General features: G+C 54.4%; 4 protein-coding genes across 4 annotated transcripts; all 4 read right to left on the bottom strand.

Moving 5' to 3' along the window:
• Positions 1-785: 785 nt before the first annotated feature.
• Positions 786-2,369, bottom strand: JKF63_00080 (uncharacterized protein; the record flags this gene model as incomplete). The annotated part of the gene is made up of 1 exon (XM_067896133.1): positions 786-2,369. One exon carries the CDS (start codon positions 2,367-2,369, stop codon positions 786-788), a length of 1,584 nt encoding a protein of 527 aa, XP_067752290.1.
• A 2,287-nt stretch (positions 2,370-4,656) lies between these two features.
• On the bottom strand, positions 4,657-7,266 carry JKF63_00079 (uncharacterized protein; the record flags this gene model as incomplete). Its single annotated transcript, XM_067896132.1, has 1 exon — positions 4,657-7,266. One exon carries the CDS (start codon positions 7,264-7,266, stop codon positions 4,657-4,659), a length of 2,610 nt encoding a protein of 869 aa, XP_067752289.1.
• A 5,096-nt stretch (positions 7,267-12,362) lies between these two features.
• JKF63_00078 (uncharacterized protein) lies at positions 12,363-14,744 on the bottom strand (the record flags this gene model as incomplete). The annotated part of the gene is made up of 1 exon (XM_067896131.1): positions 12,363-14,744. One exon carries the CDS (start codon positions 14,742-14,744, stop codon positions 12,363-12,365), a length of 2,382 nt encoding a protein of 793 aa, XP_067752288.1.
• A 4,308-nt stretch (positions 14,745-19,052) lies between these two features.
• Positions 19,053-24,800, bottom strand: JKF63_00077 (uncharacterized protein; the record flags this gene model as incomplete). The annotated part of the gene is made up of 1 exon (XM_067896130.1): positions 19,053-24,800. One exon carries the CDS (start codon positions 24,798-24,800, stop codon positions 19,053-19,055), a length of 5,748 nt encoding a protein of 1,915 aa, XP_067752287.1.
• Positions 24,801-27,923: the final 3,123 nt, after the last annotated feature.

The following is a 27,923-nucleotide window of genomic DNA, read 5'->3' as shown; positions in this document are numbered from 1 at the left end:
GAAAAAAAAATCAGAGTCGTATCGGGGGCCTCGTGCACACTTGGTGGGCAACTAAGAACCTCATCTTTATGTCTCATACCAATACCGAGCGACTTTTGGTGTTGTGGGAAAGGGAGGGAGGGAGGGAGGGGGGGACCAGGAGCACCAGTGCGACAGAGAAAACCGGTAAGCAAACCATAAAACAAAAAAAAAGGAATACGTTTGACAGCGCCGCCATAGCAGTGGTGAACCCTTAGTGAGACTCGCGCCCGTCTCCTCCCTCCTCCTTCTCACTTACCCACACTCCTCTCGCTGCCTTCCAACTGACAAGTATGAGTCAGGTAAAGAAGGCTGTAGCCTCGCGTAATAGAGAATCAGTAGGCCTCTGAAGACTCACCTGCCAAACGGCAGATGAACGTAGTTTGTGAGGGGTGAGCGCCCTCTGATCACGGAGTCAGCATCGCTGTAGCGCGTGGGGGAAGAGAGGCACTTGAGCTCTACGAGATAGGCATCACCTTTTTTAAAATTACGCCTTCGGCTCCCTTGTCGCTGTAACAGGCTTGTGTTACGATTCTCACGCCGAGGTGCACACAGGAAGTGGAGACCCCCCTGCACTCCGTCGATTTCAAAGAACACCACCACCACCACCGAAACAACGATCAGCCCCGTACACTTGTATCCCTTCACCACACAATCCCTCGGTCGACGCGGTGATTCCGCTTTTGCCTCAGACGGCGGCGACACGGAAGTGGAGAAACGCGAAAGAAGCGGAGCAAACGTCGATCGCGCAACCGTAGCGAGGCGTCTCAGAGAAGCAGTTTGTTAAGCTCATCATCCAGGTTGACCGAAGGCTCCGCTGTAGAGGCCCGCAACACCTTTTCGTACGCGGAAAGATCACCGCCACCAGCGCAGTCGCATGCGATGGGCGCGCTGCCGCTGTCACTCCGCTGACCATCTCGGCTCCTGTCGTCCTGGAGCCCTTTACCCTTTACCGCCTTGGCGCCACCCAGAGTGGGCGCAGGGGCGATAGCCGCTGTGCCCCCCACCTCGCCCGAGCTCGTGGCTGCTGGCTTGGGGTCGGCCGCATACGGCTTCCAGAGCGAGGCCTCGCGGACGCACCCCCTCGCGCCTTGCAACGCCTCCTGCGCCACTACAGTGTGGACCCATTGCGCCACTACTGTGCGGTCTGCGGCATCCGCATCCGTTTCCTCCTGGGGGCGCTGCTCATTGGTGGAGGGCACCGCAGAAGAAAACGCACTCATGGATGTCATGGTAGCCTTGAGAGAGCTGCCCTCGACGAGAAAGGATGCAGCTGCTTCTGGTGTAGAAGACGAGCTGTTGAGGCGCGATACGAGTCCTTCGGCTGTAGGAACCGTGGGACGAGTGGCCAAGCACTGCCTGGACTCCGGCGGCTCTGGCGCGGCGACTGCGTATTTTGTAATGAAGCTATGACGCAGCAGCTCGGTGCATGTTGGTCGCTTGTCAGGGGACTTGGCGACACACGCGCTAATGAAGTCGGCCAAGTCGACGTCCATCTCGGGTGGCAGCTCGAGCGCTGCGCCGTCGCTGTTGAGGTGCTGCAGGAGTGCCCAAAAACGCGCCTCGATGCTGTCATCGCGCATGCCCGCATACGGGCATGCACCCACAGCCAATTCGGCGACGACCAGTCCCAAAGACCAAATATCAGCCCCATACGAGTAGTACTCCCCGCGCAATCGCTCGGGGCTCATGTACGTCACAGTCCCAACAAAGCTGTGGGCGTCTGCCTTGGTGGACTCTAGGTTGGAGCTCACCCCGAAGTCGGATATCTTGATGTCGCCGGTTCGACTATTGAAGAGAACGTTGCCTGGCTTCAAATCGCGGTGAATAAGGTGGCGGGTGCGATGAAGGTAAGTCAGCCCCTTCAGCATTAACCGCGTGATGCACGCCAGAACGGGTGGTGGGACAGGCTTGGGTAGCTCGTGTAGGGACCCGTCCATCGCTTCCATGGCGATAAACACCGATCCCTCGTGTGCGAATGCGCCGTAGAAGCTCACCAGGTACGGCGTGGCGAAGTTGCCCGCGTGGAGCGCCTCCAACTCTCGTCGGATTTCACTAATGTGTGCCTTCCCCGTCACTTTGATTTCCTTCAGTGCCACCATCGTGTTGCTGCGTCGGTGAACCGCACGGCGAACAGAGCCGCTGCTACCTCTGCCCAAGAAGCCACCCTCGGCGTCCGGAACCACTTCAAGATCGCTAAGCGAAAGCACGTACGAGTTGCCTCGACTATCTCGCACTCCCTCAGACGACACCAGAAGCGAGCCAACGCGAACCCCATCGGCGCAGAAGCCTTCTGTCGCGCTAGTTCCCTCGCGCTCAATGGCATCAAGGTTGATCTTTAGTTGTGACATGGCTAGACACACTGCAAGGCCGCCAGATGCTAAAGTTGAAGTACAATAAACGCACACACACACACACACACACACACAGACGCAGCGCCTGGCACTCGTATTCTATGTCGCTGCTTGTGGTGTTGCTCTACGCGTGTTGTGGCGGTTCGTCGTTATGGCTTCTTTGGTGTGCGATGATGTCGCGCGTACGCGGGAATGAGTGATGAGCAAATTCGTAGATATGTACACGAAATATATATAAGATAAAAATGTAACACCGACATACAAACTTGATAAGACTACACGGTGATTCTTTTGTTGTTCTTCCTTCACGGTACTGTGCGTTGAGACGACCTCCTTTCGCCTGAGTTGCCGGTGCTGTATATGGCTATGTGTGTGTGTGTGTGCGTGTGCGTGTCTTTGGAGGGGGATGGTGTTTGGCAAATGCCCCGTCTTCTCTTATCGTTAGTGCTCTCTGTCCGACTCCCTCGATGCATGTCCGCAACGGGGCGTGTAACTTATACCTGTGTGCACCAGCGACCGACAGCAGCAGCAGCAGCAGCGAGAGAGAGGGCTGAGTTGTTTTTCTACCACCACCACCACCACACACACACCGAAAAAAACAAAAAAACAGAAACAACAAAAGGCAAAAATATGGAAGCAGAACGAGAAGAAATCAAATCAGAAATCGAACAAAAAAAAGAGAGAGAGGACAAAGACGTGGAAGGGGGAGAAGAGAGAAGGAAAAAAAAAGAGCAACGTCAGATGCGCCCCCTACTCGGAGACAAAAAGAAAAGAGCTAAAGTTCGTCGTACAAAGTGACGGCGACCGGCAGTGGCTGTTGGAGTTGCAGCGATAAGTATCATAAAAGTGGGGGAAGGGTGGAACTAATACCGCCAGGGGTAAAAAAAAACCAAAATGATTCAGACGACACCACAAGACTTTTCCACACACACACCCACACCCGCTCTTTCGTGCCCTGTGCGCACAAACACAAACACCTACGCACGGAAGAGAGAGAGGGGGGGGGGGACGAAACAAGAGCAATCTGGAGAGATGGGAGCTGAAAGACGATGCACCAAGGATACTCACACTGTCCTCTTCACCAGACAAGATTCTTCTAGCTTTCCAGCAGCCCCAAGACGGCTTCTCGCCCCTCCTGTGGCACGATTGAAAGCTCGTGTTAAAACGGTGCGCTACCCTGTACAGCTCCTTTACTCCGGTACCACACGCGGCTCAAACACACACACGCACGGCCTCTCACAAAATGCGCAACAAGGGGTGAGGTGACGCAAAAGTGTGTGAGAAACGTGCCTAAAACACGCGGAAGAAGTTGACGTCCTCGCCGCGTTGCGAAGCACAAAAACAAAACGAAGATATTTTTCTTGGCAACAGGGTGGAAAGTGCGGAACGAACGGCGGGTGCCGGGGGGGGGGGGGGGGGGGAGGGGGGGGTTGCCGTACGACTCTCTCCTCATGCACTCTCTACCTGTGAAGGAACGAAGAAGTACATTGAAAGAGCGATAGGTGAGAGAAAACAGAATGCGGGGGGGAGCAAGAAGAGGGAGTGTGTAAGGGTTCCGATATGTTGCTGAGGGTTCCGCCTCCATCGAATGAGCACCGCAACGATGCAGGCCCAGCTGTGTGCCTTCGTAGCCTCACTCATCCTTTTTTAGTCGGTGCAGGTAAAACCTGGAAACAGACGCGTGCCGTAGTGAACAGTGCTCAAAAGTAAACCGAAACGGAATTTCAAGCACACACACACACACAGTCACAGTCACAGCCACAGCCACACCATCCAGTGTGTTGGCGCGATAGCAATACCTGCGATATGACATAAACATCTAGACATCACTTTTCTTTCTTGCAGCTCAATGCCGACCACTTCTGTGGTTTTTTCCCCGTCTTATACGACGCACTGGGGCCGTGGTGGAGCGATTCTATGGCGACATCATCCTTATTGTATCTATGACAAATACCTGGATTTCATCTACTCTTTTGTTTGTGTGCGTGTGCACACCGCGTGCGTGGGTGGCGACATTCAGAGCAAGAAGAAGATCATGACGACACGAGTCGGCAGGGATGAGGAGAGGCGAGAAGGCGTGCATCGGCGCAGTCCACCGCAACGAACACGAAAAGCGCATCACACATAGCTTCCACACAGACCCTCTCTTCGCTCAGACCACTCCACACAATGATTGCTCATTGCCTTTCTTTTGTGTATGTGTGTGTTGGTGTGTTTCTCCGTTCCACGACACCGTCGGGTGCGTGGTGTAGACAAAGACGTTTGAGAACAAGACAGAGTGCGCCTAAACTGGCCCTTTGAAGTCCAATGTCAGCAGCCCGCAAGTGTTCCCGCCGCTGGCAGACACCAAAGCCACCTCCCTCTCGCCCCTTGTATCAAGGATCTCAGACGCGGGCAGAGAGGCTTGGCAGCGAACCATGTCTTCATTACGAACCTCAAAACGCACTTCCTGCCCAATCGACAGCGCGCTGGTCCAGGTACCCTCTGCGGCACTCCACACGGTATGCATCGAGTTCCATCGCCTGGGCGCGGTAAAAACAGGTTCGCCGTCTATGAGGACCACCACGCACAGAAAACAGTCGTTAAGCATATCCTCAACCGCCTCGCCCGAGCGGCACTCACACAAGTCGCGCACCTCCTTAATGTGGATCCGTATCGCAGACGTGGGCAACGCAAGGGGCGCTGTGGGCGGTGTCGATGACGGTGGGGGAGCGGGTACTAAAGCCGCAGGTGGTGGCGGCGGCACGGAAAAGCTTGATGCAGCGGGCTCAGAAAGCAGAGCTACGGAGGAGGGTGGAGGAGACGGCACGGAAACGTGTGGCGGCAGGGGGACTGATGCGCTACCCAAAGGAATTCGTGTGGTCTTTGCTGGGGCAGTCGATGCAGTCTCACTTTTGTCGAGCGGCTCGCAACCCTCCAGGGGTACTTCGGACGTGGTAGACATCCCAACAGAGGGAACAGCCTCCACAGGGTTCCTTACCGTCTTCTGGGAATCCCCCGAAGCAGCAGAGAGTACAGGAAGTAGATTTGTTTGGCATCCCCCTGTCTCAAGCACGCAACCCGGGGGGGCCTCAGAGGAGCGGCCTGACTTAGCATCACCGGCAGGGGCGGGAAGTGGAGTTCGGGGACAGTCCGAGGAGTGGACCGAAGGGGGCGGTTCGTTGACTGGGGTGAAGTCGTCGTCGCGAGAGGGGGAGAGCATACAGCCACGACTCTGTCCACGATGAGGTTGCTTGGAGACGCTATCCGCCCCCGCTATATGTGGCAGACAAGGCGACGGCCGTTGGCGACCGGCCGAGTCTGTAAGGCCGTTAACATCTCCGTAACCACGGTAACGCTGGTGCTGCAACTCGGTCACTCGCACTCGGAAGGTGGCGGTGCCGATCGGGACACCTTTGTCGGTAGCGAGATGAACGGTATGTACGCCTGAGGTAGTGGCCACCGTGCTGAAGTCGCGACTATCGGCGAGGGCGGTGGCAATCAAAGTGCGAATGGCCACGGTTGCCGTAGCAGCAGGTGCAGATGTATCCGTGCTGCGAGATGGACCTCCTCGCGCTTGTCTATCGACCACGTCTTCGTATAGGCTAATGCTCAGTCGACCGCAAGTGTCCCGCATAGCGTACAGGGTACAGCTCTGGGGGACTTGTGCGGATGTTTTTGCACACTTGCGAGCGCTTCGCGTTGATGCGCCCGCATCCTCCGCCACTGCCTGAAAGCGCAAAAGAAGGTCGTCCATATTGTATGGGCCAAATACACAAACGACCCGATTCACCCTCGCTGGTGGAAAAGAAGCGTCCTTGGAGTTGCGCTGTGTGTCAAGTGGTGCCAAGCATGTCATGCCACTCAGCTCCACCTCGTAAACACGCTCGGTATCCACGCGAGCGCGCCCAAGTGCCAACCGGTCACCAAGCAGTATAGCGGCGAGAGCGTGCACCAGCCTCTGCAACTCGGCGCGTGCCAATCGCAACCATCGGCCAGACCCGATTTCCCCCTCAGCAGCATCCTCTTCTTTGTCGATTTGCTCAATCCCGGGCGTACCCCTCAGCTTGCCGCAAAGGCCTAAAGAAAGATCGCTCACCTGCTGCCTCAGCGCTGCATTCTCGCTAGCCAACTTCTCCATCTGCTGCGTGAGCTGCACGGGTTGCGGATGGCTCAGCAAGGGTTGTGCAGAAGAGCCACCTGAGGAGGAGCCTGCCGCCACCAAGGCCGCAGCCTCTGCTCGACTGCTCCGCCTCTCTTTAATCAAGTGATACGCATCTTGCCGCTCCATTTCCGCAGCCAGGGACTTCATGGTGGCCGTCTGCCTCAGTACTGTCTGCCCTGTGGCGGTAAGCTCGGAGGAAAGACGATCAATCACGGACTGCATTTCTGCGGACTCCAGTCGTTGCACCAGTATGGCGCGCTTCAGCTCATCGTTTTCAATCTGCTGCAGACGTAAAGCCCGCTCCGCAGCGGCGGTGCGCAAGACTGAGCGCGTGACGGGATCATCAGCTGGGAGCCGGTCGAGTGGCAGGCCGAATGAAACCGCGGTTGGCGCACAGGTCAAAGACGGCGGCGCCTGAGCCGGGAAATCCGTTGTCGGTAGTGGGGGGGACGCAGATGATGCCCGCATCGACAGTGTTTCCAATACTCCTGCTGCCGCCGCCGCCTCAGAAGCGGGATTTGGCAGGGGCCGGCCACTGAGCTCCCGTCGGAGTTCCCTAAGCTGCCGAAAACGGTGTCGGGTGTCAGCCAAAACTGCTGTAATGCCCTCTGGCCCAGGCACCCCGGTTGAAGCGCATGCCGACTCACAGTTAGTATCCATTGGGGAGACCGAAGACGCAGTGCGATAGATACCGGGTGGTAGACGTACGCCGATCTCTCTGCCGTCCATGCCCACTTCTGTCCTCGGCATGGCGCCTTCAAGACATCTAGCAGGCGTCACAAAAGACTGATGATCCCTAAAACAGTAATGCAACGATTTAAAAAGGAAGTGGGGTGAGAGGGGGGTTCGTGTTTTTTTTGGAGGGAGGGGGGGAAGAAGGAAAAAGAAGGCAGAGATACAAAGAAATGAGAGCCCTGTGGGGACGCGCTGCCATTCAAATGCACAAGAAACAGCACGAAACGATCACTCTCTCTTTGAGTGCACCCGTAAACTATGTGCGGATGTCAGCGGGAGTGTGCAGGCTTGGGGGGAGGGGGAGGCGAGTGAAGTTGGTAATGCGGCCAATACAAAAAAAAGCGGAAAAGGGAAAGGGGCACCGCAGATTTAGATGGAGCTGAGTTACGAAAGCGGAGGACGAGAGGTACCGAGAAGAGAGCACGACGAGAGGCGGTACTAGCGCTCATCTCACCTTTCATCGCACGCCTGCCCCCTCCCTCCACGGGCTCGATACCTGGTTCCGTGCGCAGTTGGATCCGAAAGCTCGCGTTGGAACGCTGGCAGCGGCAACCCGCACAGCATTACAAAAGGGCTCATACCTTTGAAGCTGGCCGCGTCACACCTGCACAATGGCTCCTTCTCCTTGCTTTTCAGCCCAGGGGCGGCAGGGGGGAGGGGGGGGGGGGGGGACAAACCGGCTCGAAACCGTGGGCCTTTGCGTACAGTTTATTTGCCTGCCTCCTCTAGTTCGTGTGCTAGGATGGCTGTCGATTTGATTACCCAAAGTCGCCGAAGAGGTAAAGAGCGAAAAAAAAAGCCAGCAACGCATCGTTAGTCAATTAGGCACCCGTCACATACCTCCAAAGAGAGGGGGAGAGACGGACATTCGCGGGGGAAGTAAGAACAATCACACAGAAGAGCTGACACTGTGCGTGGGTCCCTTTCTCAGATTGCCACCGCGCTACATCCCCTCCTCCTCCCCCCCCCCTCCCTCCGAAAGATGTGCACAAAGAGATGAAGAGACATAATCTTATTTTTTGTGTTGTGAGCGCGGGTCTCAACAATACATCTCTTTATCCGCTACACGAACAAACAAGAAAGTGAGCAGAGCGCCCTTGACGACTGTCATAAGGAAAACAAAAACATCAAGATACGGTGAAAGAGGAAGGCATCAAGAAAAACATATAAAAAAATCACAATCATTGAGGCAGCAGAGAAACAAACTGTTGCCTCAACCCAAACATTCCACCGCGTAGCATCAGTCGAACCACGCTTCACACTGATGTAATCCGCCGCCCCATCGCCGTGGATGGGAAACAGCAGCACACAAGCGCTGCAGCAAGGCCGGCTCGGTAATCAGAGCACTGCCTTCGCCTCCGAGCGTACCTACTCACCCGCCTCGCACGTCGCCACCTGGTGCATCCTACTCGCCTGCCCTCGCCCCCCTCCCCCGCCTCCTCCTCCCTCCTCTTCCCGGCCCAGTGTGTGGGGCCGCGCTCCTCATGAATGAGCAGCAAGGACGAGGTGAGATACTTTTGAAGCGCTTTGACACTGTGTTCACAGACACGGGTGGGGCAGGCGCGTCTGCCACCGCGAGTGGCGCTGACGTGGCGCCATTCAAGACCATGACCACGGACATGGGTAGAGATGCATCGGTGTGACTGTTCGTTTTCTGGGGTACGCCGTCCGTTGTCGGTGCCAGAAGCGCTGCGGCTAGTAGCCGAGGGTGAGGAGGGAAGAGGAGGGAGGAGGGAGGAGGGAGGAGGGAGGAGGAGGGGGGACTGTTTGGTTCCCCCACACACACACAGATGTCGTAGTCCACCCTGATACTTCGCGCATAGGCCCACTAAACGCCATCGGAACACCCACACAAAGGCGGTGGCAGAGAAAGGAAAAAATGAGGGAAAACAATAAAGAACCGAAAGGGAGAGGGGGAGGAGGGGAGGAGAGGAGAAAGTGTGAAGCACTTCGACAGATCAACAGAAAACGAAGCGTGAAAAAAAAACATTAAAAAAGAAGGGGGCAAAAAAAGAGGCGTCAAAGTCAAAAAGGCAAAGATACGCGCAGAAGTGCGCACACACGCACATTCGCACGACATATAAGAGAGAGGGGCAAGAAAGGAAAACGGAGAGAGAGAGAGTAGGACGACGCCGGAGGGAGAAAAAAAGAAAAAAAGTAGAATGCTCGAGCGAGTGCGAACATACGCAGGCAAATATGTCCTATCGAGAGCATGGAAAGCAACAGAAAACAACACCAGAATGATCCATGCGAGCAAAAAATTCATGCCACACAGACACACAGACACAGACACACAGACACACACGCGCGTACGCACTCATAGGCTTACCCACATAGAGAACGCCTACAGAATAAATTAGTGTTTTCCTTCGTTTTTTTCCGTCTCTTTGTAATGGAGTTGTTTTATTATATACAACAAACGCCTTGTGGGGAGTCAAAACAACAATAACAAAAGAAAAACAAATAAAAATCCATTTGGGCCGCACTGAGGGGAACGAGCACAGGTCGTCGTGTGCGTTTCAGATAACGAAGAGGGAAGCAAGCAAAAGAAAAAAAAAGGCGAAGCAACAAGACAGTCGAGTGAAGAGAAAACAAAGGACCTCTCAAGTCGTTTCTCCACTGAGCAGCTACACAAACAGAAACGCGCGCACATCAAAGCAAGCGAACACACTCATCTTACGATCATGTATATGTCTCCTCTCTTCTGGGGAGACGACGAAAAACGAGCGAAGTAAAATCATGCAAAGGAAGAAAAAAAACCACGTGAAAAGAGGAGAATTGATGTGAAGAACAGGCGAAACACAGACACCGAGAGAAAGAAGAAGAACGGCACCAGTGCAGCAGAACAGCTCCTGTCTCAGAGCGCGATGCACTCGTCTCGGCGCCTGGTAAATGGGACACGCGGGATGCAGAAAAGTGCACAAGAGAGCCGGCAAAAAAAAAGGCCTTGTCTCCGCCCCAACAGGGAAAAATGGTGCACTTGCGTGCACGTGGACATCATCGATATAGGAAGCTCTTCAACTGGGAAGCGGGGGAGGGAGGGGGGGGGGGACAACAGCCCAAGAGGGATAAAAGGAGGGCGAAAAATGACACACTTTACGCTATGTGAGCATCGTCACACTCAAACCAGCACCCGCACATCTTTTTACTCTCCAGTGCTTGGGTGTGAGATGGCGAGCTCACCACTAAAGTTTGCATCTGTGAGCAGCGACCCACCACTTGATCGGCCTCACGTCCCATTTCTTCAGTGGATTTCCCCATTTAACCCCTCATCCGTCTCCCCTTCGCTTTCTTCTTTGTGTGTGTGTGTGTGTGTGTGCGAATCGCCAAAGCAACCAAAAAAAAAAACATAAAGAACGAAACATATTTTTATATATAAAGGGGCCGACCTTCTTCAAACCTTGTGTGCAGTTCAATCTGCGCACCTCTGCAGAGGCACACTCGCGAGCGTTGAAGAAATGAGATAAAATAACGAAAATGGGGGTAAAATGAAAAGTGAAAACGGGAGAAAAAAAAACGAAAAAGAAAAATCGATTTTTTTTCAACTTAACAGGTTTGTGTGCAAGTGAAGAGGAAGCCCAGCCCCCTTTTAGCGCGACGCCTCACACACAAAGCGTGGGCACCGCGGCCCAATACACCGGAGTAGAGAAGTAGAACAACCACGGGAACTAAATCGATACGAACTTAGACGTTTGGCGCCAGCGGAGCAAAAATATAGGAAGGAAAGAAGTTGCGCAGATGTCCTTCTCTGCACCTCACGTGAACCAGTCTTGGCTTCATAGCAGGCATTTGTGAACGATCGTACTCTGCGCACAATCGTCGTTCCCTGTTCATCAGATCTTTCTTTTTTTTTGATACTGGCCGCTAGGAATAGTGCGCTCTGCTCTGGTGTTCACTCGTTCGTACTACCCTCACCGGACACTAGAACAAACAAACATCAAACAAGCAAGCTTAACATCGGCTTCGTTCTGGGAGAGGTATTCGCATTCCCAAAGCTTCCAGGACATGAGGAGGAGAAGCGGGAATAAAAAAACACTTTTCGTTGCTCCTCTTCTTTCATGACACGCCGAGATGTGGATGAACGCTTAAACCGTAGAGCAGTGCCTCGCCCACGCCAGCGCATCAGCTTTTTGAGACGAACCCTCCTTGCGGTCTTTGCAATACAAGGGCAACATTGACTGCAGCACCCCCCCCCTCCAATGACCAAATAAAATTTAGATTGGGTGACACTGCTCTGTAATAGAGAATTGAGTAGCGATGAACCTCCACCTCAAAGTGTTCACTCCGCAATCAAGCATGGGTCGAGCTTCACTCGGCTCAGAGCAGTCCCGTGGGGCCAGCGCGTGGTGCGAAACACCCGTACATGCGCGCTACAGCAATACTGACCTTGCAATCACATCACGGCCTCTGTCTCCAACGCCACCCGCATACCAGCTTCGCAGAACATCCGCTCACAGTCGGGAGTCATCCCACATCAGGGCACCTTATATGGCGCCTCTCCCAAAATTGACTCGAGCTCCTTCTCTCGGAGACAAGCAAAGGCAGGAGAAGAATACGTACGAGTTACACCGACACCTCTTCCGTCAAATGAGCACTTAGCCTTCATTATCTCGAGATGCTCCGATGCATCCCCATCCAGGACCAGACCACTGATGTCAGGAGTAGGTATATGTTGCGTTGACCCCCCCCCCACTTGAAGGCCCGTGGCTCGAGTACCTCCCTCTGAAGGTGTTTACCGGCGTCAGTGTGAACGAGAGGGGTGAGCAGCAGACGAGAGAGCTGAGCAGCCGGCTGCAAACTACGTCAGGTATCGGACCCCAGGGTCTTTCTCTGGAGATGTCGAGTTTGCAGCTTGAGTACGCCCTCGAGAATACAAAAAAGGGGGAAAATGAGGGCGTGGGTATGAAGCTAGGTGACCAAGACACACGGAAGACCACTGGCCTCCAAAACGATCAGCTGCTCGGGGAACAACAAAATGGAGTCGCCGGTCATTGCGGTGCTTCTGCTGTAGGTTTTTGAGGCAGCGCGAACCTGCACCGTCATCATCTCTGAGGGCTGCCGGCATGATGATCGAGTTTGTGAACTTTCTAAAAGATGACCACCTTATCATGTTAGTCGGTGCCAGTAGGCTGCTCTCCCAGAAAGGCCGGCTTCGTTGCAGAAATGGAGCTCCCCACGCCCGTATTTGTCGTGAACGCATCCGATAGAGACGGGGCCGGGCGGTGTGCGAGGGGTCGCGAGGGCGCCGCGCTGGCGGCGAGACGGACCTTGGCGGCCGCAGTTGCGTTGCCAGGAATCCCTCTCTGCATCGGGGTGAACAGCAGATTCTGCTGCGACGTCGTCGAGGATCCCGGGAACGGGTAACTAGAACTGGAGGCAGCCTGTCGAGTTTGAGCGTGCATGAAATTGTCCTCCTCACGAATCGAGCCGTTGCGATGCGTACTCGTCGTCGATGCGTCAAAGCCCAGCAACGGATAAGGTGTAAAATGCAAACTCGCATCGAAGTCCAGTGGCTGGAGTGAGGAGCTTTGCTCGCCCTGCGCAACACCGTCACAGCGTCGGCCGCCCTCGGGGACTGTCAGGTGTGTTTTGGCTCGGTACCCGCTGTTGCTACAATTCATCGCGGTCAACTGTGTCGCCGCGTCGGGCGCGCTACTGCGTAAGCCGCCATCGCCGGGATGACCACCGCCCCCCTCGACATCCTCCTCGTTTCGGTGACCTTCCGTCATACTGTTGCCTAATTCTGGCGAAACAAGGGCCACCACTCGGCGCGTTCCCTTAGTGCCCGTTGAGAGAAACTGCACGTTGCCAGGGGTAAACTGTGTTGTGCTGTTGCCATCCATCGGTTGCCCGCTGCCACGTGTGCCGGGAAACCTGCCGTGTGACATCGACCCTTCAGGCAAGGAAGTGAGACTGCCATAGGGATTGAAGCTATAACTGCCGTCGCTGTTCACATGACGAGCGGCGAGTAGGTTGATGTCGAGCGCGCTCGCGTTAAGGCGGCGTGAGAGGGACGTGTTGGCGCTGATGGTGCGGCTAACAGGCTCGACATCCTCGTCCACCTGCACATGTTCGAATAGGGGACCACTGCAGTTGAAGTCATCCTCTGCAGTTGCCTGAACGTCCACGGTGTTGTTGTGGGTTTCCTGGCTTGGAAGGCTCACCACCTCGGGGCAGGGCGCCGGCTTGCTCGCCATTGCCTGCACCGCCTTCCGCTGTTCTTGCAGCTGCTTTTCTATCAAAGGGGCACGCAGAAGCTCCATCTCATGCCTCAGTCGCTGCTTTTCCTGAGGGAGAGCGTCAGGGGATTGCTCCAGGAGCGCGCACTCGCGTACGAGGTTGAGATACTGGGGGGAGACATGAATTTGGTTACAGCACGAGCCGGCCGTGCACTTACCGCGCTGATACAGCAGGCAAACGCTGGCTAACTTCTTCATGGAGCCCTGGAAAAGACCACGAGAGAATCCTGCGATGCTGAACTTGGGTAAGACAGTACTGCACTTGAGCTTTGGGTCGTGCACTGTGAAGGTCTCATCAGGAGAAAGTGAGAAGTAGCGGTTCTGCAGCTCAATGAACCATTCGTCAAACTCCGCCTTTTTCGCTTTCATCCAGCGGTGATCAATGTGCACCTGATTGCACCACCGCTCCCACTTGCACTGGTGCGGATCGCTTGAGTAAAGGCCACAGCTCGTGGGCACCTGCATGACGGCGTGCACGTGGGCGTGGTTGCCGGCACTGCGGGCGCGCTTCGCACGTGTCGTTGGGTCCACGTAAAGACCTTTGGTGAACACAAGTGAAGTGATGGGAACCTCAACCACCTCCTTTAGATCGGCCACGAAGATGCTAAATGTCTTTTCTGCGTCCGTCTCTAACGTCTTGCGAAATTCGTTCTCCCGGTCAGACAACCACGAGCCCATCTCCGACCGGGTTTGCGCCAGGTACTCAGGGTTCACATGGATGTCATGGCAACGCTCGCTCGACGCGCATCGACCCTCTTGAAACGCGTCGCAGATACGCACCACGCTCCGCGAGCCATACACAATGGGCTTTGGTGCCCTACTGAAAAAACGCATGCTCCCTAGGGTCGCCACCACTGTCGCCGGCGTTACGACTACGGGCGCCTTAAGTTGATTGTCATGCACCTCGTAGTCAAAGGTAGCCTGTTGATCGTATCCCTGCGGGTTGCGCACGCCGTTTGCATCGCCGCCTCTGCCACACCCATTCGTGCCACCGCTGCGAGAGCCATAGCCGCGGTAGACGCTACCATTGCTGTGCATGTTGTTACCAGGAGTGTACTCGTATGTGGCACCCACAGAAGGGTCAGCATGATAGCCGTATGGGTGTCCAGTGCTCTGGCCACCCGTGAGAGCGCAATCATACATCATGCTACTACCACCCTGCCCTTGGCCATAGGCGTTCAGCGGTGCGTATGTTGAGTACATGTGAGTGTCGTGACCGCTGTTCGCCAGCGGTCCGTAAATGTTGTATACCATTCTTTGGTCACAGTACATGGTTAAATGCTGCAGTCCAGTAAAACGAAGCAAAAGTGCGAGAGAGTTGCATACATGAAACCACAACCACACTCGATCCTCAAAGGGAATTTGTCTCTCTCTCTCTCTTTCCCCCCACCTACGAAGGTGGAGTACGATAGACGTGGAAAGTCACGGGGACTCAGCTAGACAGTCTCTTGGATTGCCTCTTCCCCACTCATCAGCGAGTGTGTGGGATCCGCACTTGACAAAACTGCCTTGGTGGAAGTAGACCGTTTCGAGTGACACCCACCACCAACACTCCGTCAATAAATCCCTTCAATAATTCTTTTGTGTTCCTACTTTTTCCACTACCGATTATGCGAGCACCACCGACACACGCACACACACAAAGAACCAGATAGATGTAGCCGAAACAAGTCGGTTCTCCTGGAAAAAAAAACTGACAAAGGGGTAACCAAAAGAAAAAAAAAACACAGAAAGGGAAGTAGAGACAGAGGAGTGAAGTGTTAAAAAACCACAAGACCACCACTAAAACAGCCAAAAAAAGGGGGAGAAAAAGAAGACGCCCGAGAAACGACAACAGAAATGGGAAGTGGTAGGGGATCGAAACGAAAAACCCCTTGTTCAAAAAAAAAGGGGGGATCAACGCGCGATGCCCATACAAAAGTAAAACGCGATGGCCCTGTGAATGGAGAGGAAGAGAGCAAAAAAAGGATTCTTTTCAAAAAGAAGGCAGGGAGGGTGTGGCGAAAGAAGCAGGGGGAAGGGGAGGGGAAGGGGAGGGGGACACAATAACCGAATTGAGAGGGACAAATGAGATCGTACACACGTACACGCAGCTAAGAGCGCAATCACTTTCGTTTTACTCTCCCCCCCCGTCCAGATGTCTCTCTGTAGTGTGCGTCAGTGTTAACAGGGTGGTCGTGTGTGGGAAGTATGTGCGTCCGTATTTATTTCACAGTGGCTACGTTACACAGGAGGGGCGCGAGAAGGGAAAAAAGAAGTTATCGATATTATCAAAAAGAAGGAAAAATATTCGCACTAACTGATGAAAAAGCCGAAAAATATGTAGAAACGAGGAGAGAGGGGAAAAAACGAATGGGACAGAAAGGGGGGACTCCTGGAAGTCTATGAAGTCCAAGTGAGAAAAAGTACAGCGGAGAAGAAATGAGCGAACTGACGCTCGTTGAGGAAAAGAGGGCCTGGGGGGAGGAGGGGCGTTGGACGGGCGGTGAGGTGGTTGCATTCAAAGCACACTCAAGACGCAAGGGAAGAGAGGTAGATGGGCAGACAGCACAGAAATCCACCTCACCTCTCCCTAGCTGGATTACAGACTCACAAGAGGAACGAACTAGAGAAACTGAATATATATATATATATATATATATGGCTACCGTTTATCCTAAATCACACTGAGAAAGCAAACAGCACGAGAAAGACGGGGAGGATGTGCTGGAAGAGGATATGGGCCGTAGAAACACTAGCGAAAGAAGAAGGGGTATACGGGATGAGAAAAGAGGGGAGAAAGATTGTGTGTGTGTGTGTGTGTGCGGTAGGTTCGGCGGTTGTTAACAGAGAAAAAAAAGGACGGCAACAAGCAAAAGAAAAAAGAACGAAAAAATGGAAAGGGATGGGGGAGAGGTGATGGCCAGAGTGGGAAGGGGAAGGGAAAACGACGAAATGTGTTTATCTCGAAAAGACAAACACAAGCGACCGCGCGCACTGGAGTCTACGACTAACGACACAAAAAAATAGTCCAACGCAAATACACGTAATGGGGAAAACGATGCAACTAGTACTCTCTTGAACTACGCAGAGAAAACGACAAATATTCTTACGACGAGCCACAACAGCCTCGCGAGGGCGCAGACAAACAAGAGTGATGTGGGCGCACGTCAGTCAACGGGTATGTACATCTACAGAAAGGAACCGGACAGCAATGTGGGAGTATGATGGAAGCAACGGCAAATCTGCAATTCAAAGTGTTGTGGGCAAAAAAAAGGCTTTATAAAGGTATTAATGCAAAAGAAGACAAATGAAAAGGTCACCCCTCGGAGTTATGGGGAGGAAAAGTGTCACGAGTAGAGTACCTGGGACGGGATGCTGCAAGGGTATGGAGATAAGGTGTGCAGAGGGAGAAGGGCGGGAGGGAGGGGGTATTGAGAGCGCAACCGGTATAAACGGTCTACCGTTCGTGATCTCAGGTACACCAAAACCCAGGCTAACAAATCGAAAATATATATTTTGTGCGTAATCGAGCAGATGTTGGGGGTGAGCGTTCGGTTGTCTTCTCCCGTTTGCTGACCTCGTAACTCGTTGGCGGTGCGGTTAGGGCTAGGGCAGACGCTCACCAGTCGCCGGGGGCTTTTTTTCCGTTTTAACGAGCAACGTTTGTTCAGCCACGATGTTGGACAGCGTTTTGACCTGGGCTAGCCTCCCCTCGTTATTTCTCCACTCCTTGTTGTGTCGAATACCCCTCCTCCTCCCCCCCCGCGTGTTAAGTGTGTGTGTGTGTGTGTGTCCTCTACTCCCTGTTGACAAAATGATTATGTCCAAGCGGAGTCGCTGGTGGAGAGGAGAGGGGGTCGCCGTGAAGCAGCAGACAGAAAAGGGAGCGAAAAGATGGGGGAAAGGGGGGAACTAAAATGAAACGCGGCGAAGCCACAAAGAGCGAAGTAAGTAATGGGGAAAAAAAAAACACCGCGGCGCACAACTCCTCAACAACAACAGACGCCTGACAGAGTGAGAAAAGCGAAGAGGAAGAGAATAAGCGCAACAAAGGGGGGGGGTAAACTCTGAATATGATGAAAAAAAATAAGAAAAACCGATCAACGAGCTTCAGCGCTGCCGTTTTAAAGAGGAGGCGAGAAGGATTTAGTGGTAGTAGTTTTTTTTCTTCGTATCGGTGTTTTGTAGGGCAGTAAGTGGAAGAGTAGAGAGCGACGGCTACAGAATATGATTCTTTAGCGTACACACCCACGTTCACATGTGTAGACACAGAGAGTCAATATCTGAGACAAAGGTTGATTGAGAAACAACCTTTCGGAGCGAGAACGAGCGAGGGAGAAAGGGGGGGGGAAGGAGACTACGTGAGCACGTGAGCTAAGAGTGCAGTGTGGCAGAAATGCGCTGGTTTATGCGCGTGTGTGTATTAGAAAGAGGAGAAACACAGGCATGAAGTTATCGGAGAGAAAGAGTAGACGAAGGCGAGACTACCCGATAGGGAGATCCTGTGATGGGAAAGCAGGTGAACACTGTGCTCTGTCTAGGAGTGCTCAGCGGACACACCCTCAAGAGCAGCCAAGAGGTACAAGGAGAGAAACCTACAGTGACTACCCAAAGTCAGCATCATCAGAGGGAAGCATAAACGCACATCGCGCGAGTGGCGACACTCTGAGAAGGCGTAGAGGCGTCTCAGAAGACAAAATATTTGCATTGGTTCTTCGATCTAGTTCCTCCACGGCCGGTTCTCTTTTGTTTCGCACTCGTGTAAAAAAAAAAAACACACAGAAATGCGCATAGATCGAGACGCGGCAGAGTGTAGTCTCAATTCAGCTCTTTCTTTCCCATGTGATTCAACTTCTTGGGGGAATATGTCGCCCTCGGTGGCGCAGGCGCGCGCGTGCCGGCACGCGGATGCGGGATTGAGAAATATAAGCGCTCATATCAGTGCACAGTCGGTGCGCAATACACGCATCAAAGAAATTCGAAGGCAGGGCGATGCACGGAATCACTGCAGCGCTCCGTGCACAAGTGCCCAGCAACCTCTGCAAGAGAGAAAACAGGAACAGGAGGAAACGAGCGTCAAGGCGGGTGTGTGCCCAATTTTAAGGTGCGGTTAACGAGAAAAATCAGGTAGGGAAAACGATGGAGCCACGTTAATTTTCAGGGAGGGAGAGGAGGGAGGGGGGCAGATAACATGCGTGGCGAGCATCGACAAGAACAAAAAAAAGTGCGCTTGAGAGTGCAGGAAACGGATAGGCTTCAATACCACACACACACATGGTGCACAGTGGAATAGAATTGCTATGAAGGGCGTGGAAACCCATTGGTGGGCGCCCCCTCCCCCACCCCCACCCCCCTTCCACACACACACACACACAAAGCTCGGTGACAACTTCAGGCCGATCACCATTCTCCCCCTTCCCCTCACGCCACCACAGTAAAGGTGGCTTAGCGCTAAGAATGTGCAATAAAGTTGACATGGCTGCAAAGGCCACAGAGGACCCTCCCGTAGGTCTCAAACCGCAACAAGCCTCGTGAGTTGCGTAGCCGCAACTCTTTGTCGCCGTGGTGGGTCGAGCTTGCCTAGGCGCGGTTGCCGAAGATGCAAAGCGATACGGTTGGACAAACCTCCTGAGCAATCTGTTGAACACAGGCTGATGATCCGATCGTGGCATGACGCGCTGTTACCTCCGGCGAGGAGTCGCGCCGAGTGCCCTCCATTGTCAGTGTCACCACCTGAACCTCACCCGCCTCCACAGATGATAACCTCGAAGCGGGAAACTCAGCACGGCCCAGCGAGAACTTCGGAGAAATAATGTTCTCGTGCATTATGGCGCCACGGCAAGCCTTACCATTCACGAATGTCTGTCCCTCTGAAGGGGTCGCTGATGGAAGAAGGTCCTCTTCCTTTTCGTCCCGACAATTCACCACATCCATCGCTGTCAGCTCCACTTCAAGGACTGCGCCGAGCGGGAAAGTCGCACAGGACACAGCCGCGGATGCCTCCATTGGACCCCATTCGGCGTGGCTGTGGACCCCCATCTGCCGCTCTACTGATAAAAGGACAGCACTGCCGTGGCGTACGACGAGATGGATATACTTCTCCGAGGCTCTCGGGAGAATATGGCAGATGTTACTCACACTTAGCACCACTGTAGCGCTGGGAACGGGAGGCGCTAATGGCGCCGCCGCGACTTTGGCGCTCTCTGGATTGTAGTACGGCAAGTGAGCTGACAGTGCATCAACACCAGCGCCGGCGATTGACGTCAGCGCCGCATTCGTCTCTTGCTCAAACGCTCTCCCGACCTGGTGGTTTACGGACCCGAGCAGCGTTAAGATTTGTACATTCCCCACCGTTCTTTCTGAAGACGTGTGTGCACACACCGCTTCGCCAACGAGTGAATTCGTGCTCACAGAGACCCTGCCTGCGTCCTGGTGTCGCGGGAAGAGAGGGTAAGTGTGTAGAGAGCTGTTCAGAAGCTGCGGAAGCGGAATGGCAACCTGGCCAATCTGGTTCACGTCATCCACAACGCCATCGTAGACAACGAAGTGGCAGTCGTGGTGGTGAAGCCCCTGCCGGAGGTCGACCCTCTCGCCAGCCGTATTCACGCTGGCATCGCCGTGGTCGTCGCCCTGCGACGGAATCCTCAGCAACACACTCGCCTTTGAGAAGGGCCACCGTGGCTCCGTTGTCGCTTCCTGTAGGGGGGTGCGCACATACGGCTGGCCATCGATCGAAAACGTACCAATCGCATCCGTGTGAAGCTCCACCGAAGGGCCGCCGGGCAAACCCGCACACCCGCGCACGTGCAGCAGCAAGAGCGTCTCCGAATTTGAGACCCCCAGCTGAGTAGTGGGCAATCGGCGTAAGGCGGGAGCCGCTTTGGCTATGCCGGCTGCACCGCGGGATGGTAACTCCTGAACAGGGAGACAAAGGCTGCGAAGGTGCACTACGCCCTGCCCGGGCGGGTCAAGCGATACAGAGTGCCGGTGGTCCGGGCCGAGACCGCGATCGCTGATCCGGATTGTCGCGCGGCCAACCACCTCTTGCTCGTCGCTGTCACACACCTCAAGCTGGTAGGAAACGGTGCTACCGCAGAGAGGCGGGCATGGCAGGAAGCAGCTCGCCTCGGCTATCGTCCATGAAGCCCAAAAGGCGTTGAAGACGAGGGGTGTACGCAGCACTTCCTTTCCAGTGCCGTCACGAAGCACGACGAATGGATCGGGGTTGATGGAAAAGCCCTTCCTGTTTAGCGAGAGCTCCTCAATGGCGAGGTGCACTACCGACTCGCGGTTTCGATTTTCAACGCTATCCCGCACGGTCGCCCCCAAGACGCCCAGGACGAGGTAGCCCGTCACGAGCCCGTTCATTGGTGTAGGAAGAAGCGGCAACCGCCGCAGCCCTATACCACCGAAAACAAGTTCATCTACTGCCGCCTCAGCGCAGCTGATACAGCACCCCTTGTGGAGCAAGTCGAACGTCAAGACACCGCCGTCGCAGGAGATGGTCAAGAAATTCTTGTCTCCTGACCAGGCGGGACTCCGTGTCTTTGGCTTCACCCGCTCCGTCTCTAGCAGCACTTGGCTCACCCCATTGTTCGAGAGTGACACTCTGACATTTGCCTCAATGCGGTGTCTGAGGCCCTCCACCGACATCACCTGCAAGAATAGTGTCGTGATCTCCGGCGTGCGCAGAGGGTCCATGAACACTTTGTCTCTCTTTTTGAGGTACTGCGAGAGGGCCTTGTACTTGGCGGCTGTCACCGCCAACATCGTTGCCGTTATGCGCGGCGTCTTTGCGCCTCTGCTTGTTCCATTGGACCTCACCTTGAACGTATCCGTACCCTGCTCTGTAATGGAGGAACCTGTAACGCTGAGCTCCGTCAGCGACATCGTACACTGCCCCACCCCCCCGTTCTCGTCTATGCTCGCCGTCGACAGGGACGCCTGGTACACCATACGGCTCTCGTCATCCACGTCGCAGACGGAGAAAACAATCTCGGTGCCACGCCGCACAAAGGTGATGAACGATGAATGCTCGATGGACCAGCGCGGCGATATGCAGTTCTCCATGACTGAGGTACGTACAAGGACGCGCTGCCCGAGCGTCGCCTTCACAATAGGCCGCGCGCACCGCTGCATCACTTCTGAGGAGAGGTGATCGCACTTTAGTACGTGGAGAAGCAGAAGTACCAGTGTGTCAGCGCGCGCTTCATTGACCGTGTCCATCTCATCCGATGCCCATATCTCGACCGGCGGTAATGGAAGCACCTTGGCGTAGTTATCAAAGTAGTTTTGATCCTCGATCTTGACGTAGCGATCCAGCACCGAGGTGGAGCGGTCGACGCTGAGCTTGTTGTTGAACTGGTTGAAGTCTACGCTTGTGGGGCGCACAGACGTCGATACAATTACGCGAGACTCGCTCGAGCTCATGGGGCGCATGGCGCCGGTAGCAGCGGGTGACAAGCTGTCGTCGCGGCCGCTTCCGCGGCGCGGCGACGGCGGCACCCCAGAAGGTGGACGCACCAAGTGACTGCGACTGACAAGCATGCGCGTGGTCAACGAGGCCCCAAAGACACCGCTGGCTTCGCCAATCGAGCTGACGCTGGCGGGGCGACGCGGGCGACCCACTGATGCGCTTGGGGGGGGCCACCCGGCCTGTGGACCACAACTGGTCTCTGTGGTGGCGGAATAAGCGACGAGGTGGAAATCGGTGAAATCCATCGTATCGTGCGAATCGCGTGCGGACAACGGCGGCACCACGCGCGGAGAGAGAAGCTGGTTCTCTGGCAACGGTGGCTCGCTGATATCCTCCAGTCGCATCACCCCAGTGACTTCTACCGGTGCCTCACCGTTGTGCAGAGGGCCTATGACGTTCATAGCGCCGATACTGCCGTTCAGGTTCTCCATTGTCTGGATGTCTGGCTCCTCCGTGATGAGACGGATGTTGCTGTCGTTCACGAGTCGAAGGAACTTCGACCGCTTCTCTGTCACAATGAGAAAAAGCTGCTCCACAATGATCGACTGGAGCTCACCCGAGTCGCCGCCGAAGTCGCTGTCAGCTGGGTTGAGTGGCGTCTCCGGCTGCACAGCAACGAGCTGGAGCACCTTCCCCTTCATGGCCTTCTCCGCCTCCTTATCAACCTCACGTAGGTCGCGCGAAAGTGCGGGCTGATACCCCTGTTCATCCTCGGCACGCACTCCTTCCTGCATTCGCGTCATGGCATACGTGGTCCACTGCTCAGTTGTCCAGTCCACCCCGACGCATCCGCGTCCACGTGCGTTGAGGCCCTCCGGGGGACACACTCTTGGAGACCTATCCGCTGCGGGCGGGTGCGAAAGAGGCGGAGGGACATTGAAGAGCCGACTAGCTCGCGAGCGCCGTCCGTTCGCCAGAACACTGGGGCTGTCGAGTGCGTCGAACCCATCCACGATGCTGGACTCGCCGCGATGAGTGCGGTAGAGGGCGATGCCTTGCCGACACACCTCTATCGCCTGCGCATCAGCGCGGTTACTCTCCAACACCCTCAAGACTGCATCCCGATCAAACAGCCAGACACTGACTGTGGAGTCGCACACCACGTCATAGGGCCACAGGTGAGGCTTCAAGCAGAGCTCCCCAAAAAAATCCCCCGCGCTGCGGACCTCCCGCCGCAACCCCAGCTGCAGAGCTGGTACGGAGTTCGCCGAAGAGGTGCGCTTCCCAGCTTGTTGTACTTCAACGGTGCAGCCGCTACCGTTTGTGCTAGGTGCCATCTCCGCAACGCTAGGAGTCTTGATGGCGCTCACCAGTGCAACTGCGCCACGGCCTATCACACAAAAAAACGTGCAGGGCGTATGTGCCAAGTTCAGCGTGTGTCCTTGCGGGAGGGTCAGCACGGTGCCGCACCGCGCAATCTCCTCCCGCATGGCATCTGTTGTGTGACCGAGGCATGGCACACCACTCAAAATGGACACGAGCCCAAAAACATCGCGTGTTCGGCCCTCCTCCATCCAGCGCGTTTGCCGCTCTATCGCCGCGGCAATGATGGGCTGAGCACATTCGGGGTACTTGAGGAAGCGATGCAAGAGGTGGTGCACGTGCAGAGCATAGAGTTCGCACACAGTGGCCGCGACAACGCTACAGTTGCGTCTGTCATGAAACAGAACGCTCTCTTCTCCAATCGCACAGCCCGCCTCTAGCACCGCCAGCGCCTCACCCTTCACAAACGCAGTGAGGGCGCCGCGCCGCACAACGTAGATGTACGGGCAGTAGTCCCCCTCGCCGAAAAGGGCATCGCCAACAGAGAGAACGCGTACCTCCATGGATCGGCTCAGCTTAACGCGGTCACTTGCGGTCAGCATCGACCACATCCACGAGCGGAGGAGCACCACAGATGTGGGGAAGTAATCAGCAAGCAAAATATCGCGACGATGTGGCAGGACGACCTCCCGTAGAAAACGTCCTATCATTTCGGAGCTGGGCAGCGAGCCCTGTGTCATGCTGTAGGTAACCTCCCAGAACCAGCGAGAGGGAATTATGGCGACGTCCGCCTCCTCGCCCTCGCGAGTTGCAAGAAATGACATGGCACGATCCTCACACATGACAGGCATCAGACAGAGTACACTCATCGCCCTGTGGAGCCTGTGTGTTTGCGTGCGAATAGGGCGCGTGGCGCTGCTGCTGTCCGTTACCAGCCGTCTACTGCCGGACTCGGGACGCTGCTCCTCTAGCTGACCGTACAGCAGCACTACAATGCCGCACGACACGTGCGACTCGTTAGCGTACACAATGATCTCCCTAGGTGTGAGAAACCTGAACGTGGCGCCTTCGACAAGGCTCTCTAGCATTCGCTGAGGAAAGTCAGCGAGGCACGACTTGGTGCTCATAATGGCGGCAACAACCGAGCCGGTGGTGTACCGCCGAGGCGGTTGCCTACCTTTCCAGCGCGAGCGTCGTCTACGCCACAGAAGTATGCGCATCACAACTGGCAAAAAGAGACGGCGTAGGGTACACATGGCCTCTTGGCTCTCCTTGGAAGCAAAGTCAATCGTAGCCCGTCGAGCCGAAGAACTGCGCTGCGCCACAGCGGCTGCAGCGCTGATCACGCTACCGCTACGGAGACGCGGGTTCGTGCTGTTGGCTCCGATCGACGAATCCGGCCGCGTCGGTACTAGCTTCGGGATTGTTTTGCCACGGCGCGGTATCGCAGCGCCGGCCGGTCTGTGCCGCGCGTGACCCGGCAAACGTGAGGGAAGTGGAGGTGCGGTGTTGGAGGATCGAGCTGGCGACCCTGGCGTCGTCTCGCTTTTACGGCGTAACGTCGCGGAAGCCTGTGATGAGGTGGGCATCTTTAAAGGTATGAGCAAGAGAAACTTACATATACGTCGAGGAAACAAATGTCACTCGTTGACACACACAAACACACAAACACACACACACACACGCGCGCGCGCAAAAGAGAAGGGAAGAGGGGAGAGGGGGTCGAAGATAAGACAGGGAACTTGCAAAGGGTTTTGAAAAAAAAAAGTAGAGCAAACAAAAAAAGGGGGTAAACGCGTGTCAATTTAGCAGAGCAGATGTTGTGAAAAATAGTCCCCGTGCGTGTGCCTTGTTTGTGCCTGTGCGTCTGAACAAACAGCAGGGACGGGGGGGAGAGAGACAAACAAAAAAAGCCAGTAAGGATTGATGAAGTAAAACGAGGCCCAGGGAAGACGACGAGAAATGAGAGGTGGCAATTCCCTGCGTGTATTTCATGTAAGGGGGAAGTGGGGGAGCACGATCAGCTCTGATTGTATGGCAGCCAACGAAGGAAAAAAATATATATCAGAGAATTACAACAAGAAAAGTGAAGACGGGGGGGGAAGCAGTGGATACGACTAAGAACACCAATGCGGATCCACTGGCCCCTCGTTGCGCCCCTTTTTTTTGCGCACGTGTTTGCCGAGAGACGCAATGGGAAAAAAAATTGGGAATCTGCGCGTGTGAAGCCTTCGCCTGAAATAGGAGGAGGGAGAGAGAAGCTGTACTGGTGATGAGGTGATCCTTGAAAAGAGAAAAAAGGGAGTTTTTTTTTTGGGGGGGGGAGGAGGGGGGAGAACTCGTACACACAAATGCAGAGCCGCGCAACAATCGAGTGACCACCAGGAAATTGTTTGAGCACCCAACGTCTGGCTACACGAGACAACGTCGGGAAGTCCTGGCAACGTTAAGAGACAAATGCGGCACCGCAGTTCGGGATACGTTTACGTGACAGCACAAAATTGTAACCACAAAAAACACACACACGCACACAGAAAAAAAACGACAAAGAAGCAGCCGATAAACCAGTGCAGACAGACACACCAAAAGAGAAGGCAAATAATATATATGTGATCGACAAAAAAAAAAAGAGGGGAGGAGGGAGGACAGGTGTAGAACAGTGTGAATGGGCAAAAACTCCGCGATTAGTAGCAGCTTCTGTGTTAAGAGGAACTAGGGGCTGGTTCTTTTACGTGCTTTGGGGTTTAGCTGAAGAAGTCTCACTCCCTTGACCAGTGATGGAAACAATTGAGGGGGGAAGGGGGAAAAAGGTAATGACAAGGGCAAAGGTGAATTCAACGACTAACAGATGTGTGAGGAGGAGATGCAACAAAACAGCTGTCGCAGAGGAGGAATATGTACAGAACTAGTGTGATAAAAACTCCGGAAAAAAAAACACAAGAAAAATACACCCAAATGACAAGACGAAACAAAAAAAAAATTTCAAGGAGAGTTGGGTGTTGCGACAGGTTGCCAGGGAACAACTGAAAACTGGCACCTCCCACTGTAGCACTTGTCTCACCAGTTGCGATGTTGTGCTTACGCGACCGTATTTGTACCCCCTCCCCCCCCTCTCTCTCTCTTCCTTCCGTCTTTCTTAGCCCGTCTCCGTGTTAATGTGCGTTCGACTGCCCTGTCCCTTCTTCGTGTTTGCACATACACTCCACTTTATGTTGAAACACCACAGAAGACAGTTCCTCGCACTTTGGTCCCTGCAACTTTCTCTCACGCATATACACCACTCACCACCGTTTTTTTTTGTTTGTTTTTCTTTCCCCAATTGAACTTGATGTTCGCGTATTGTGTCACCGCAGTGGTGGGCCAACACTCTATACCTGGTGCGCTTTGAGGGAAAAAAAGGCGCCTCCGTATGTATGTATACGTATATATATGTATATATGTGTGTGTAGGTGTATGTGTGCACGTGCATGTGTGTGTATATGTATGTAGAGCGTCGAAGCCTCGTCAGTGCGTACGCCCAGGCTATGAGCCTTTGTGTGCCCAGAGTGCACCTGTATTCACACTTAGACTAGTGTGCGCTCTGGTTACGTACAACAGATTGTAGCAAGGTCGTCGTCTCAAGTGTTCCTAACGCGCTGGCGATGAAAAAGGATGAGGTGGGAGGGGAGGGGGGGATGCTAGAGAGTGCAGCATGAAGTGAGACGGAGACGAGAGCATGGGGCGCACCAATTTTTAGTCTGTGCCGATTTCGCATGGCAGGAAAGCAAGTGTGGCATGTCTATTCTCTATAAAATGAAATGCACAGGGGGTGAAGCTCTCCACATTGTGGCGCTGCATTGCAGAACAAGAGGTGTCATCACCACAGCAACAAGCAGGAAGAGTGACCAGCCCAACAGCCTTCAGAGACAAAAACACGCAAATACAGGGAGAAACATTGAGCGTCTTAACGCCATATCCCTCTAGCGGAGTTTTTTTTGATGGTATGTTGCTTCGCGCTCACGTTGGGCCTCTCGGTGTAGCCGCCGTTCCACAAGTACTGAGAACTTCGACTTGAAGAGTCGTCTGGTTTGCTCCAAATCGCTGTGTGTCCACGTTCGCTTTGCAGCACCTCTTTTTTTCTTTCGACGGCAGGAGAACACGCCTCCAATGTCATTGGCGCTGCCCCTCATCTTTATATAAATATATATACACACACACAGCCTCCTGAGACACTGTCTCGGATCACACACGACGACTATGTCGGGATGAAGATGGGGAGAAGGGGAGGGGGAAAACACACAAAAGACGCACTTGGCGTGGACGCGAACCGCCACCTGAAGGCGCAATTGAAGAAATGTTCATCCCATTATCAAGTACGACATCAAACTCCCGTGAACAACATGACACCCTCATTCCGTGCAACGAGTAAAGAAGAGTAAGTGTAACAAAAAAAAAACACAGGATGAACCACGTGAGATGTGAACTGACCACCCCCGCCCCCCCGCCCCTCCTCCTCCTCACAACCACACTCGTACTAATCCATCGTCAGTTAATGAAACAGAGAGACAATTGCACAGGAGAGACACCGTCAACAAACATATACGCTCACTCACACCCATATGGAGGCGCCAGTTCGTCTACAATTGGTGTGGGAAAACCAAGCCGCAATCAGAGGTGACAACGGGATGGGGTCCAGAGCAGACACAGGCGACCCCCCCCCCGTCTGCAGAGGC

This window comes from Porcisia hertigi, chromosome 36, assembly GCF_017918235.1.
Source record: "Porcisia hertigi strain C119 chromosome 36, whole genome shotgun sequence".
In the NCBI taxonomy this organism is placed as follows: domain Eukaryota; phylum Euglenozoa; class Kinetoplastea; order Trypanosomatida; family Trypanosomatidae; genus Porcisia; species Porcisia hertigi.
This window is presented reverse-complemented; position numbering and strand designations above follow the sequence as displayed.